The 13,897-nt window shown below is 39.7% G+C and overlaps 2 protein-coding genes across 21 annotated transcripts in view; one reads left to right on the top strand and one right to left on the bottom strand.

Annotated features, from left to right (window-relative positions):
• Positions 1-13,897, bottom strand: part of LOC132793199 (uncharacterized) — a 190,339-nt gene that overhangs the window by 132,457 nt on the left and 43,985 nt on the right. The window lies entirely within an intron of this gene.
• LOC132793200 (PDZ and LIM domain protein Zasp) overlaps positions 1-13,897 on the top strand; it is a 67,780-nt gene that overhangs the window by 17,733 nt on the left and 36,150 nt on the right. For all 20 annotated transcript variants that reach the window (XM_060802910.1, XM_060802909.1, XM_060802912.1 and 17 more), the window contains one exon: positions 2,238-2,407. In XM_060802910.1, coding sequence (XP_060658893.1) covers positions 2,297-2,407 — 111 coding nt within the window. In that variant the 5' untranslated portion in view covers positions 2,238-2,296. The remainder of the gene's footprint in view (positions 1-2,237; positions 2,408-13,897) is intronic.

The following is a 13,897-nucleotide window of genomic DNA, read 5'->3' as shown; positions in this document are numbered from 1 at the left end:
TTAGCACGGCTCTTTTTGGCTTTTCACATTTTGTTTAATATTTTAATTAAATTATTTCTGTGCATGTGCATACGATGCTGCCGCCTAATGGGCCAACTTCGCATCCCACCATCGTTTGGCATCGCAGCAAAGTATTTACATGCAAATGCAAATGCTTTCGTGTTATGGCCCAAGTCAAGGCTTCTTTCTACCTTTCCCTTTCTCTCTCTCTGCTTCTTTCCCTTTCACATACATGTGGTGGACTTGAGGATCGAGCTGGTGCCATTACCACCCGCACTTAACGTTAATTAAACTGCTGTGTGTGCTAAAATGTGTCTCAGTCTCCAGTTCTCACTCTCTCTCTTTCTCTCTCTCACTCTCTAATAGTATGAGTCTGCATAGCGCTTTCCCTCTTTAGTATGTGTAAGCTGCCAGCTGGCATATCCTGCAAGTAGCCGTAGACTCGTTGCCGTGTCCTTGTCCTTTGTAGCTGGCAGCTGCTGTCGTTTTAATAGCTTAATGTAGTTACTTCCACTTTGAGTGTCTTCCCTCCACACTCTCGAGTTCTGCTTCGTAGGGACAGATAGAGAAAGAAAGAGAGAAAAGGAGAGCGAGAGCGAGAGCGGATGGTTGGACGTCTTTGCTAATAAAAAACACAACACTCAGCAAAATTGTTATGCAGCAAACTAAATCAACAGACACACACCGAACACACCATCGCATTCACACACACACACACACACACACTCACACACGCACACACCAACACACACACACACATGCTGTACAAATTACAAAGCAGCCATGACGACTATTACCAGGAAAAAACCCATGTAAGCCACACTTACATACGACTGGCCCCAGTTTCATGTGCACTCTCAATGCGTGCACTTTTTGCACACACTGTAACACCAACCATGCCATGCGAGTGTCTGTGTGTGTGTGTGTGTGTGTCTGTGTTAGTGTCTCTGTCTGGTTGAATGCTGAAAAAATTTTATATCTAACAAAGTTTCACTCGTTTTAGGCGTTCAGTCCTCAACAAGTTGAAGGTTGTGAGGTATACTCGATTAGTGGCAATTGAAATACTTCAAGGTTTGTTATGAGTTGTGGAAAGTATTTTATAAAAAGAGCTAACTCTTCAATCTCTCAATAAGTTTTATATTGTTCGTATAAACTGACTTATAATGATCATTTTAATTCTTCAATGTGAACTATAAGCGCTATAGGCGACTTGTTTTGACATTTGTATGATACCCATACAAATAATGGTATGGGTAACATTTGTTAAACGAGATGATGGCAACAGCTGACCAACTTTTTGGTAACCATTACAGCGCGATTCATTTGATTTTTTATAGACAATTCTGAAGTGCCCGAACGTATCATAAAAAATATATTTTATTTTAAAGATTCAAATGATAATGAGTTTGTTAAAATTTTTTGGATTTCTAAATTAATTTGCTTGATTATTTTAGAAGTAAAAATCTAGGCCAAAATTAAATCTAAAATTTTAACATTGATTAATGGTATATTTTGAAAGGAGTAACAAAAATATTTAAAACAATTATGTTACATCACCAAAGCTTTAGCTTTCATTGACATTGTGATTTTATGCCTGTTGCAAAATATCAATATGTATGTATGCATATGTAGTAGTAAACATATAAATAGTTTATTGTTGCCACCATTAACTATTCAAATAATTATAATATAGTAAATAATATAGCAAAATATATTGAATAGAAATTTAAGAATTAAAATTACCATTCACCTAATTTTGGTGCCAGTATAACTCAGCCGACTACTTCGTCACTTTGTTGGCTCTGCTCCTGCGTGGCAAAAGGCGAAAGTATGTTGCCACTAGGAGGAGATTTTTGCATGCGAGAATGCTCCGGCAGCTGCAGCTGTAGCTGTAGCTGTAACTGGCATCGAGATCAAGGCAGTCCAGATAGCAATACGACTACAACTATGACTACGACTAGGACTAGCAGTTGGACTAGGGATTGGTTGCCCAGGATTAGCATGTTGAATGTGTGCACGTGCATATACATGGCTGAATAATGTCTTTATTAGCAGTCTAAAGGAGTTGCCGAGTTGCCGAGCTGCCGAGCTGCGGTTTACTCTTACACCAGTTTTGTTGATTTTATATTCATTAATTAGTCGGCTACGTGATATCAAGTATACGCCATCTTGAACACATATTTTTGCATACTGACTCACGGTTTTTGTTATTTGTCTCTCTATCTATCTCTTTGCAGTTCAACTACAAATAATAATACAAACATTTCAATAAATTCCGGCTCTGTGCAATAGGAAAATGGCCCAACCACAATTGCTGCAAATCAAATTGTCACGTTTCGATGCCCAACCCTGGGGCTTCCGCCTGCAGGGCGGCGTGGATTTCGCCCAGCCTCTGTTAGTGCAAAAGGTAAGTGCCACGCCCTTATGCAAGTAAATAGTGATTGCTACATACACACATACATATGTGTATGTAGAACAGACTGACTCAAATGGGTTTTATATGTTTCATACAGATTCCATTACGCTCAGATTTGCTTTAATTTCAACTGATTGAAACAAGCAATTGCCAAATGGAATTTGTGTGTCGAAATTGGACATAAAAACGCGTGGAACAAATACACAAATAAAAAAAATATAGAAAAATAAGTGAGAGAGAGAGAGAGCACACAAAAAATATTAGTTGAACGAACAGTTAATTTATTTATGCATTTAAATGCTGATATTCGAATTTGTTGTAGTTGTTTCGCCTTTTTCTGTTTCTCTTTCTGTTAAAAATAAATTTCTAGCTATTTGTTTTTTGCGCGCGGTTTTTGCGCACGGTACACACAGCTTTCCCGACCATTTTCCAATCAACCAAACAACCAACCAACGAAATTTCCTTTGCTGCCATTTTGGATATTTTATGTGCACACTCGCACACATTTGCAATTGTTTATGTGTTTGCTCTGTCGAGTCCAACAAATTGTTAAACATTTATAAATTATTTCTAATAATTTTACATTTCTGGCGACACGCACACACAAATTTTGGCAAATCATTCGAAAACTTTTGAGTAGTTTAATGAGTGCCAAACATTATATACATATATAAATTCTATAGTTCTATATGTGTTTATAAAAAAAAACACACATATATACATTTATCTACAATATATACACTTTTAAATTTATATTTATGTCCAGTATAGGGCAGTTAATGTTTGCCATGAAAAACGTGTGTGAGATATGGATTTGTATACCCTGTGAATTAAATAGGAAGGATATGCCAAAGCTGCTTAAAAATATGTCAACAAATGATTAATTAATACTTTTTTGATATATTGCAGCAGCTGTTTTGAATAATTTATTTTCATTTGTTTGTTCGCTGTTTTAAAGAGTTGGCAAGATATTTTAGTTCATCATTCCCAAACAGTTTGATTTAAAGAGCTGCGAAACATAAATATAAATTATGAGTTAGATTATGTTTATGGCTCATGCAACTGGGTCGACATGCTACAAATAGAGCCATAAGTTTTTTAGTACTTTGCGCAAATTTAATTGAAATGATTTTCAACTGCAGTTGTGCCAAAGCATAACTCAGTGACATTAACTATAAAGCTGAAGCTCTCTCTTTAATCTGTTGTCAAAGCTGCTTTGAATTTATTTCAAGTATTTTGGAGCCAATCTCAGCGTATTCGAGTGCATTTGTGAGCACTCATTTTGGCACTCATGCATGCATGAATCATTGCAGTCCACACACTATCGGAAATGTTTGTGACTGACTGAATGTTGCCAGTTATATTCGAATGAATTGATGTTTTGTTCAAGTTCGCCATGAATCAGTTTCTGTGATAAGAGCCTTTCCTCATTCATAAGAGTTACGGATACTTGTATTTTTTTACTTATGAATAGTCAGCGGCAATAATAAAGATGGAAGTCCAATGGAATGGGAATGGAAATTATTCGATTGGGTTGCTGTTTATCTTGTTGGGGCAGCCACAACAAAGCTGCGGTAATTGTTTAAGCGTGACAGCATTTGCCAATGTGTAAATATTTTATTATGCCACACGGAATTTATTTCGTTGACATTTTCAAACGCCGACCAAAAGCAAAAACAACAATTTTCTGTTTACTTTGGCATTACAAATGAGTTCAGCTGCTAATGGCCCAAGAGTGGAAGAAGGTCAGCGGGAGGGGGCAAGGTAGAGGGAGTGTTCTTTTTAATAGAAATGCGCAATTTCTATTTAAACAGCCGTGTCAAATGCTATACATCTATTTTTGTCTGACGACAGACAAATGACTATTACCAATCGAATTCCATTCGGAAAATACTCAAGTGCGACATTCTTTGTCTGTTGAATATTTGGCAAATATTCATTCACATAATGGCCCAAAAATTAGCAGGACTCTGCACATTTAATTGCACTTTAAATCAATTAATTGCAATAAAATGTTGCCCAGACTCGATCGCCAATTAGTGCTCGAAAACAATGACAATGGATGCAATGCATGTTGATGTCAATTAGGCGCCATCAACTTGCTAGCAAACAATGTTTTACGCCGAAAAGTGCAACAACAACAGCAACAGCAATAGCAGTAAAATGCATAACCACAATAGTGAAAATCCCACAGAGAAAAAGCCATTAGCAGTCAGTAGCTTTTATTTGGCCAATTTAGCAGTTGGCCAGCGAAACGAATCCAATAAAAAGGATGGAAGCAGAAAACAATTTCTAAACTTATGATAGACTAGTAAGAGTTACAAAGTACACTTAATTAATACATTAAAGCTTAATTTTTTTAATCTTTTACTCAACTCCGCATACTTTTTTTCTTTAAAATATTCAGCTTGGTGTCTAGTCGTGCATACCCATCGCCAAATAATTTTGTGGCGCGTTGTAAATTTGCTGTAATTCATAGCAAAATTGCGACGCATAAATTCTACAACATTTAAAATGTTTAGTGCGCTGATATCGAAAATATTTATGGTTCAACTAGACAAAAACCAAAAACAAATCCCGAAAATATAACTGAGCCGCAAACAGATTTAACATAAGTGCAATCCCAAAGCTGCAATCAACAATTTTCCGTTTGCCCATTTCACTGATTTTTATACCCGTTACCCATAGGGTAGAAGGGTAATATAGCCTTGTGCCTCCATGAAATATAAGCAGAAGGAGGCATCTCCGACCTTATAAAGTATATACAATAGTATTATATACATAAGTGTAAACAGCCGAAACGATACAGCAATGCCCGCCTCTCCGTCCGTTTTTACATTCTATATTTTGCATGAGGTACTATATGAATATACCAAATCTGACACTTTCAGTATTTTTGGTGTAATAATTTGGCATATTTTAAAATTAATATATCACTGTTTACCTTATAGTACAATATCAATACACCAAATATGATCTTTGGTACATTTTTAGTATTTTCGCGGTATATAATTTCGGTATATTTATTTACTATATCAATATACCCAATTAAAGCTAATGCTATATGTTTAGTATTTTTGTGGTATATTAATTTGCTATATTTTAAAATAAATACCGCATTGCTTTGCGGGTATTTTACAGTCGGGCACACTGGATTGTAGCTTTCTTACTTGTTCCTGCTGTTTGTTTGCGTGTCTTTGACTCTTTCTATTTTTTGCTTTGTCTGCCTGATTTTATTTTACACTTTGGTGCAGAGGTGTCTGAGCCGTGGCAGGAGGAGCTGAGCTCCAGCTGTCTGTCTCGCCTGGAGTCTGGAGTCTTGACTGCATTCGTCAGCTGCATGGCTTGGCGCCTTTTGAACACTTCAAGCTCAATTGAATTTAGAATGGGGCGCACTTGAGCCCTTGAGTTGCAAGCAGTACTAGCAGCAGCAGCAACAGCAGTTCAGCAGCTGTTGCAAGTGCGTGTCAAGGCTCGTAATGAGCTGCCTGCGTTGCCAGGATGCGAATGCTCATCATCATGATTACGATGCTGCTTCGAGTGGCAGCTGAGAAGAAGTGAGCATTACCACTTGAGCTCGTCGTCATGAAGACACCTTGACAACCTAAATCAGACGCACATTTACCGCCCTTCTCCTCTTTGTACAATCATGTCAACTTTTGTTGCACAAACAAATTGTTTTTCTAGTTGCAGCTTTGGCTACTTATTAAAAGAGCTTGGACTTTGTTCGAAGTGACTGACTGACTGGCTGCTCATTAAGCCAAATGAACTAAAACTGTCCGTTGATGGAGGTGCATAAAAAAATAAGCTACTCAACGGCTTAAATCGGATTAATTTATGATTTCTCCTCGTCGGAGTGTTCTTATTATTGTAGATGCCACGTCGAACGCCAAATGAAGTCCTTGTTGCTGCTGTTGTGGTGTTTTTTTCTGCATATTTTCTTTCGTTTTTGTTTTTCTTTTCGTTTTGCGTTAAGCTTTATGCTGCCGGATTTCTGTGAGAGACAGACTGATGCTCATTCTCTCACATATCGCCACGTTTATATTTCATTATCAAGTGCAGGGTCGGTCGGGCATAAAAAACGTCGCACAAAGGCCAAAGCCAAGCCAAAGGACAGGCCGAAATAAAAGCGAAAGCCAAGCACACAGAGAGCACAACTCGACCAGAGTAAGAGGCAAGTGGCAAGTGGCAAGAGGCAAGAGACGAGCCTGGCTGAGAGCAGCTCAGCGCGCTACGCTTGACTTCATCTGTACAAATAATGGAGCCGAATAAGTAATACAAAAGCGTAAATTCGGTTTAGTACAAATTTCACTGGCCAGAAAAAAAAGCGTACAACTAAAAAATTCTAAAACCAAAATTTTCAACGAGTTCGCCACTGAAAGGATGCAGCCTCGTCGGCTATTAGCCAACTTAAAGTCTAGACATGATGATGTTGGCCTCGCATGGTCTGTCCTATCCGGGCTTGGCTACTAACAAGCTACTGTCGGCGTCCAAGGCAACCGACGACGACGACGACGAGCAGCTCTGCCACATGCCACATGCCACTTGCCACAGCGACTCCTGCCACATGTGTCCCAGTCCCCTCAATTTTCGTAACCATTCAACTCTGCGTTTTGTGCATGCAAATCTGTTTTGCGTGTTTTTGTTTGTTTTTGTTTTGTCGTTTGTTTTCGCTCAAGTCTCGCTTCTCTCCCTCCCCTCTGCTTATGCTTCTGCTATCACCTCAGTCTCTGCTCCTTGGGCATGGCTATTAATTATTTGACTCCTGTCTGGCTGCGTTTTGTGTGTCTGCCTTTGGTGTTTGTCTTTGGCTCTAACTGTGAAAATTCATAATTTTCCACTCGCACTTTATGCGCAGCTCAAGGCGGAAAACAAAGCAAGTTTCGTAAGTTGTAAACAAGATGATGCCATTGCTTCAAGCCACAATAATTCTAATGAGCAATGCCGAATAAACTTAATAGCAATTACATTTTTACTGCATTAACTTAAAATAGAATATGAAATCGTAAAGTTTAATCAGTTTACAGGGTATCGATTAGTTGTCACTGCTGCATTTGTTATTCTCTCTTTATTCACACCCGTCTTTTGTTATGGCCGCTGTGTCGCTGTCTTTGATTTATGACACCCCCGCCAAAAATTATGCAATCCCAATTCTGAGCTTTTGGCTTTGTGTAATTGAATCCGCGTTCAAAGCGCGGCGGTTGCTGTGACAACAACTCTCAATGGAATGGAACGCAAAGGAACGAAACGGAACGGAATGGAATAGAATGGAATTGTATTGAATTGAGGAGTTTTGATTGAACTTGCTTTGTTCTTATGTGCAACACCGCAGCGACCGCAGGAGGCACGCGTGTTGGTTGAAATTTGTGGCGCAGGTGACGTCACACAGATGCAATGTCAAGTCTTTGGTCTGCGGTTGTTCTCAATTTAGTTGGACATTTTATTAATTGCACAACAACAAATTACACAATCAGAGAACATGACTCGCATTGTTCAATCAATTGTGCATCAGCAGCGAACACACAACTACACTTTGCTTTTAGTAGTTGTTGCAAATTCGTGTTGTGGTTTTTTCGGTTTTGCGGACAAGTCGCAACATCCCCATGACAAATGTCAAGTAGACAACAAAAGCGAATTCTCCATCTCTTTTACACACACACACTCTCTCTCTCGCTCTCACTTTTCGACTAAGTGCAATACTTCAAGCTGACCACAAAATTGGGCTTTAGGTGCGCCTTGAAGAGTGCTCGATTCTCGATGTTATTGACAGTCTCAAATTGGGGTTCGAGTTACGTGCTTCGTGTTTGAGTATGTCAAGGGTTAAGGTTAAGGCTCAATTCGTTTGAACACACACACATATCGCAAGTGTTTGCCACAGCAATTAGCATTGAAGCGTTAATTGAATCAAGAGCAGGTGATAATTTCGATAAAGCTTTGCATTGCATCATATCACATCACACGCTGGACACAAGTTCGACTTGCTGTGATTCATCACCGTCGCTGCTGTCAGTGGCCAGTCACACAAAGGCGTAATTGATAAAGTTAAGGCCAGTTGCAGTTGAGCCAAAGCCCCTTGGATAACCTCTATCCAGATCCAGACTCAGACTTTAACTCAGCCAAGTCCCAGCTGCAGACAGTGATTAAGTGTCTCTGCGTTACGTTACGTTGCGTTTGATTGATTATCAATTTTTACCGGTTGCCACTCTCTCTCTCTCCCTCGCTTTATCTGTCTCTCTTTATGGTCTCAGCTGGCAGTCGACTTTCCGCTTTAAATTGCACTTGCAGTTTAAATGTGTGTGTGTGTGGATTCAATAATTTCATCAGCTCCATGGCAAGCCATAAATGTTTGCTGGATTTCCGTTTCCGCCCACAGACGATGCGAGATGCGACGGCGAGAGAGATGTCCGAGAGCGAGTATCGCTTCCGTTTTGTTTTATGCCTGGACATTGATAGAAGAAGCTGCAGACTAGAGATGAGCACAACTCGTGTCGTGATACGAATAACTGGCAACTCTGCGAGGAACCCATTCAGGTAGCTGGTCAATGACTCAGTTAAAGACTCAGCTCAAGCTCATTCACATACTCACACTCAATGCTGTGCATTCATATCGCTTCGCTTCGGTTCGATTCGATTCGATTGCACTTCATTGCACAAATGCTGCGGGCCTGCTTCCAACTTCGACTTCGACTTCGTCTGCGACTTTGGCTCCTGCTGGAGATTCTCAAGCACGTCTTATTTAGATTTATCCTGCTTCTACGCTTCAGTTGAGTTGTCCGTATCTTTTGCTGTATCTGTATGTCTTCACTTCTCCTCCCCCAACTCTCTCTCTCTGTATCTTTAATACATTATTGAATATTTTGTGGCCTGGGCCGGAAATAGTACTAATGTCTGTTGGCATAGCTCGACTCGACTCGACTTGCCTTCAGTCTGTGGCCCACATGCAAAAGTCACATAAATTGTGCTCTGTGTGTTCGCCTAATCCTTGTGCTTCGCATATTTTTCTCAATTGTTGTGCAGCCTGCTCTTGGCTCTTACACATACGGAAATATCCTGTAACGCAGTTAGCTATGGCTGCTTGTGTATTTCTTTCAGCTAGTTTTGGTGTTTTCTTCCATTTTTTCTTTGTGTTTTTTTTTTTTTTTTTTTTTGCTCCTTGAGCTGCTTTGGCTTTCGCCTTTTCTTCGCTATCTGCAACCGTTTGTTGTCCTTGCATTTAAGTTGCATGTCAGTGCACATAAATCCCTCAGCTGAAAATGCTTGCTTCACTGCACCCAAAATACACACACACACACACACACACACACTCACACACACATGCTCAGCTGCACGCTTGAGTTACGAGCGCTGATAGCAAAAGCAGAGAAATGGAAACTGAAAGGGAGATGGAGATGGAGACTGCGCTGCAAAAATTATTGGCCAAGCTCAACTCAACCTTAACTCGCTGCATTATGTGTGCCATAAATATTTATAAGTTCTAAGCGTAAAATGCGCACACCAACGAAACAAAAACCAGCTAACTGCAAACGTTTTGTAAACGTTAAAGCGCTTAACTTGGCCAAGACACAAGCCCAGACACTGATCAGCGCTCTCCATTAGTCAGCTAATGGCAGCAAAGGCTGAAAATATTGTTCGACTTCATTCTACCTGAGGCATGATTCAGTTTTAGTTTCAGTTTCGGTCTCTGTTGCGGTTGTTGCTGCTCTTTCTTTGTTTTCCAATCAAAATTGATACAAGCGTTCACGGGAAGCCTCAGTGACTCATGCCCCAAGAATGCGCCCCTCTCTCCCCTTCTCCACCACTTCAATCAACAAGCTGAGTTTTGTTTTCGGAATTGTTACATAACCCACAACATGGGAAAATGTTTTCAGTGGACTAACATAACATTTGATTGTGTTCAAATACATTTTACAGCATGAGTATTTTTTCAATACTTAAATGTGGTCTGAGGTTGTTTATGCTTCGCTGGTTTTTATAAATTTATGGGTCAATTCAATAAATCCTTTCCAGAACTTTGTCAAAATGTTTGATCTAAATTTTAATCTGCTAAGTATATTGGATATTCAATTTTAACAACTATTTTTTTGTTATTTTGAGATTTCACAGTTGTAAAATAAACTCCTTTAAATTCTTTAAAGCAGTTTAATAATACAAGCTGACAAATCTTAAAGTTTGGTTTGATTTAAATATTAATTTAAATTAATAATTTAAATCTAAAACAGAAAAACGGTGCGGTATTATTCGTAAAATATACCAAGTACCATAAATTATACCAAAGACTATATATGGTATATGGATTTGGTACTATAACCAAAACAGTGCTTTGGAATTGATAAAATATGCTAAATTGCTTTACTGCAAAAATACTAAAATATACCGAAAGCTATAATTGGTATATTGATATAGTATTATGTATTTCAAATATACCATAAAGTACAAAATATACCAGATTGTCGGCCAAAACTAAGACAAAAGTTTTTCTTATGTATAATAATATATCTAATAATAATATTTTTTGGTATATTAATTCTTTATAAATCCAAGGAATAAACACAGTTTAACTTTTCTACTAATTTTAAGTAACTAATTTGTTTTAGTCTCGTTTTGGTGGCAATGTAAAAGCGTAATTTAACTTTCAATTGGCATTATCTCATTTGCTGATTTGGGCGATGATTTAATTGTTGCTTAGTGGGATTTTTGCAGACTCGGAAATGCGACTAACAACGGTAACTAAGCGGAAACGGAAATTGCGAGCACGCTTATCTCACTGCAAGTCTGCTTCTTCCTCCACACATATGTGTGTGTGTCTGTGTGTAAGTCTGCGAGTGTGAGTGCACGTGACTGTCTATGTGTGTGTGTGTGTGTGCGTGGCGTGTTTTGCTGCGTGCGGAGCGCTTAAAGGATATTTTCAGCGCAAATTGCGTGCTGCGGCGTAATCGAAATAAATTATGAGCTCAAGTTACGGTGCTGGGCAGCGGCAGAGCCAGGGAGTTGATAGCAACTCCTGTGGGGCATTATGTGGATATCCGGCTTTGAGCCACTGTCCGGACAACGAAGAGCTTTTAGTGCCTTAGCGTGTGCTTGACCCTGAGCCCCATTCTCAGTCGCAGTCCTCAGTCCGAAGTCCTTATGGCTGGACAGGAAACTTTATGCGAACAGGAAACTTACAGCTGTTGTTTGTCTGTTTCAACTTGTTTGCCTCTGGTTTTTGGCATTCACTTTGGCCACATTCTGGCTAAAGGATTAAGCCAGTAAATTAGTTGCCGGCCAATTAGCGGACAATTGAATTGTTGAATGACAAAATAAAGGGGTTTACTTTGATTTTTGTTATTCACGCTTTAATACTGTGCTTTGAAGTTCTTTCGATGGCACTTTACTGAGTAATCATTGCATTTTATTTATTTATTGACGATGGCAATATTCAGAAACTCGAATTCAAAAAATGCTAATGACATTATTAACATTTATTGGCAAATTTCACGCTTTTAAAACTTAAAGCTTTAATGCGCTTTAAAGTCTTTTCACACAGTTCGCTTATATCTCTTTCTCTCTCTGCTAGTTTTCAATGTGTTTAAATAAATTGGTCTATTGGTCCGAGTCAATGATACAGTTGTTATTATTGTGCTGTAGTAGCATCCGGCATGCGGCATGTGGCACACACTCGAGTGTATGTGTGGCATGCAGCGTGTAGCATGTTGGAGGAGTATTATCATCATTATTATTCGTATATTTATTTTATTTTCACTTTTTTATGGCATTTTGTCGGGCCAGCGGGCACGTATTAGTTATAACGATATGTCATTGATTCCCAGTTAACTCAGACAGACAGACAGACAGGCGGACGGATGGACAGCCTGTCGATGGATCCGTTTCCCCCTTGACAGTCATTATTCGCCCCGTGTCCCCCGATTTCACAGTCTCTCTTTCTATGTTTATCGCTTCTTCGTTTCTTAGTCTCTGTGCTTCGTCCTGTGCTTGTCCTTGTCCTTGTCGTCGTCAAGCGCCTTTGGGCCATGATATATTATGGCCTGTCGCCTGTCTTGTTTATTTGCGTTATTTAGCAAAACGTGGCAACAGCAGCAGTCGCCTTTGGCAGCTCAGCTTCTTACTGCTGTGGTTGTTGCTGCTGTTGTTGTTGGGCTTGGCGCATTTTTATTGTTATGACGCATATTTTGTTACGCCGGAAATTGAGACATTTTTTTCGACGTTGTTGTTATGTATTTTTATATTTTGTGATTTATTGTATTGGCCTCAGTCGCTGTCGCTGTCGATGTCGGTGTCGCAGTCGCAATCGCCATCGCATGCATTTCAAATTGATTGAATATTTAGCAAAATGTCTTTTGGCATTGCCTTCTAAATTGTTTACAGGCGAGTTTTTCTTTTTACTACAGCCGTCCATCGATTTTGACAGGCTTTCGTTTCCATCCCAGCTGCTGCTCCTCCCTTCTGCGTACCAAAAAAAAAGTCAATTTCGTTAATCAACACGAACGACTTAATCCAAATTGAATGAACTCGACGCCAAAGCGGATCAGCAGCGTTATAAAAAAAATAAAAGCTAAAAGTGAAGCTGAACAGTATCACAAAAAAAAAGAAAAGAAGAAACAAGAAAAAAGGAAAACATCAACGAAAATTTACACATTTTTCGCATTTTTGCGCCGCAAACATTTGCCAATAGCCGATGATGATGACGGCGGAGCAACAAGCCAAATCGGCTCAAGGCTCACGAGCCGAGCTGACGACTAAGGGATGAGGGCTAAGGGCTAAGGGCTCAGGTGAACGCGCACTTCGGAGAGGGCCCAAAGGCCTAAAAAGCGTAAATTGAAAAACGCAGCAGCTGCCAGGCCCATAATAAAGCCAAGCCTAAGCCAAAAGTCCACAAAAAAAAAACAAGAAGCAAAAAAGAGGAAAGAAGCGAGTGAGTCAATTGAGACTATTGAAGGGCAGGCAGAAATCATGTGTGTGTGTGTGTGTGTGTGCGAGGAGGCGTGGCTGTTGCCATATAGCCTGAGCTCAGCCACGCTTGAGGTGATAATGTAATAAGCACTTTTTATGACCCGACAGGATTTGGACCTAAAAATTCCATCCACACATTGTACGTATAACGGACCTCGAGCCAGGACTCGGACTCAAACTCGAACTCGGACCCGGAGTTGGAAACGGAGACGCAGCTAAACTGATGCCTGATGCCAAGCTATTGTGCGTCTGCAAAAGTTGGCAGAGCGAAAGAGAAAACTAAGTCCATGGCAAATTTCGAAATGTTCTCGTTTCATTTTTTTTTGTGTGTTATTTGTTTTAGTCAGTTTGTTGTTGGTCGCAAGGATTTAGATTTAGCCAACAGTTGTTTTTGGCCCAGTGAGCATATTGTTTTGGACAGCAGCCAACGGCTGGCTGGGACAATGGGGATTGCTAATTGGTAGCATTCAACGATGTCAACAGTCAATAGTCGGCAGTTTTTATGATGCGAGTCCAGCAGTTGAAATATGC

The sequence above is a fragment of the Drosophila nasuta genome, chromosome 3 (assembly GCF_023558535.2).
Source record: "Drosophila nasuta strain 15112-1781.00 chromosome 3, ASM2355853v1, whole genome shotgun sequence".
In the NCBI taxonomy this organism is placed as follows: domain Eukaryota; kingdom Metazoa; phylum Arthropoda; class Insecta; order Diptera; family Drosophilidae; genus Drosophila; species Drosophila nasuta.
Note: the sequence above shows the minus strand (reverse complement) of the source record. Positions and strands in the feature narration are given on the sequence as shown.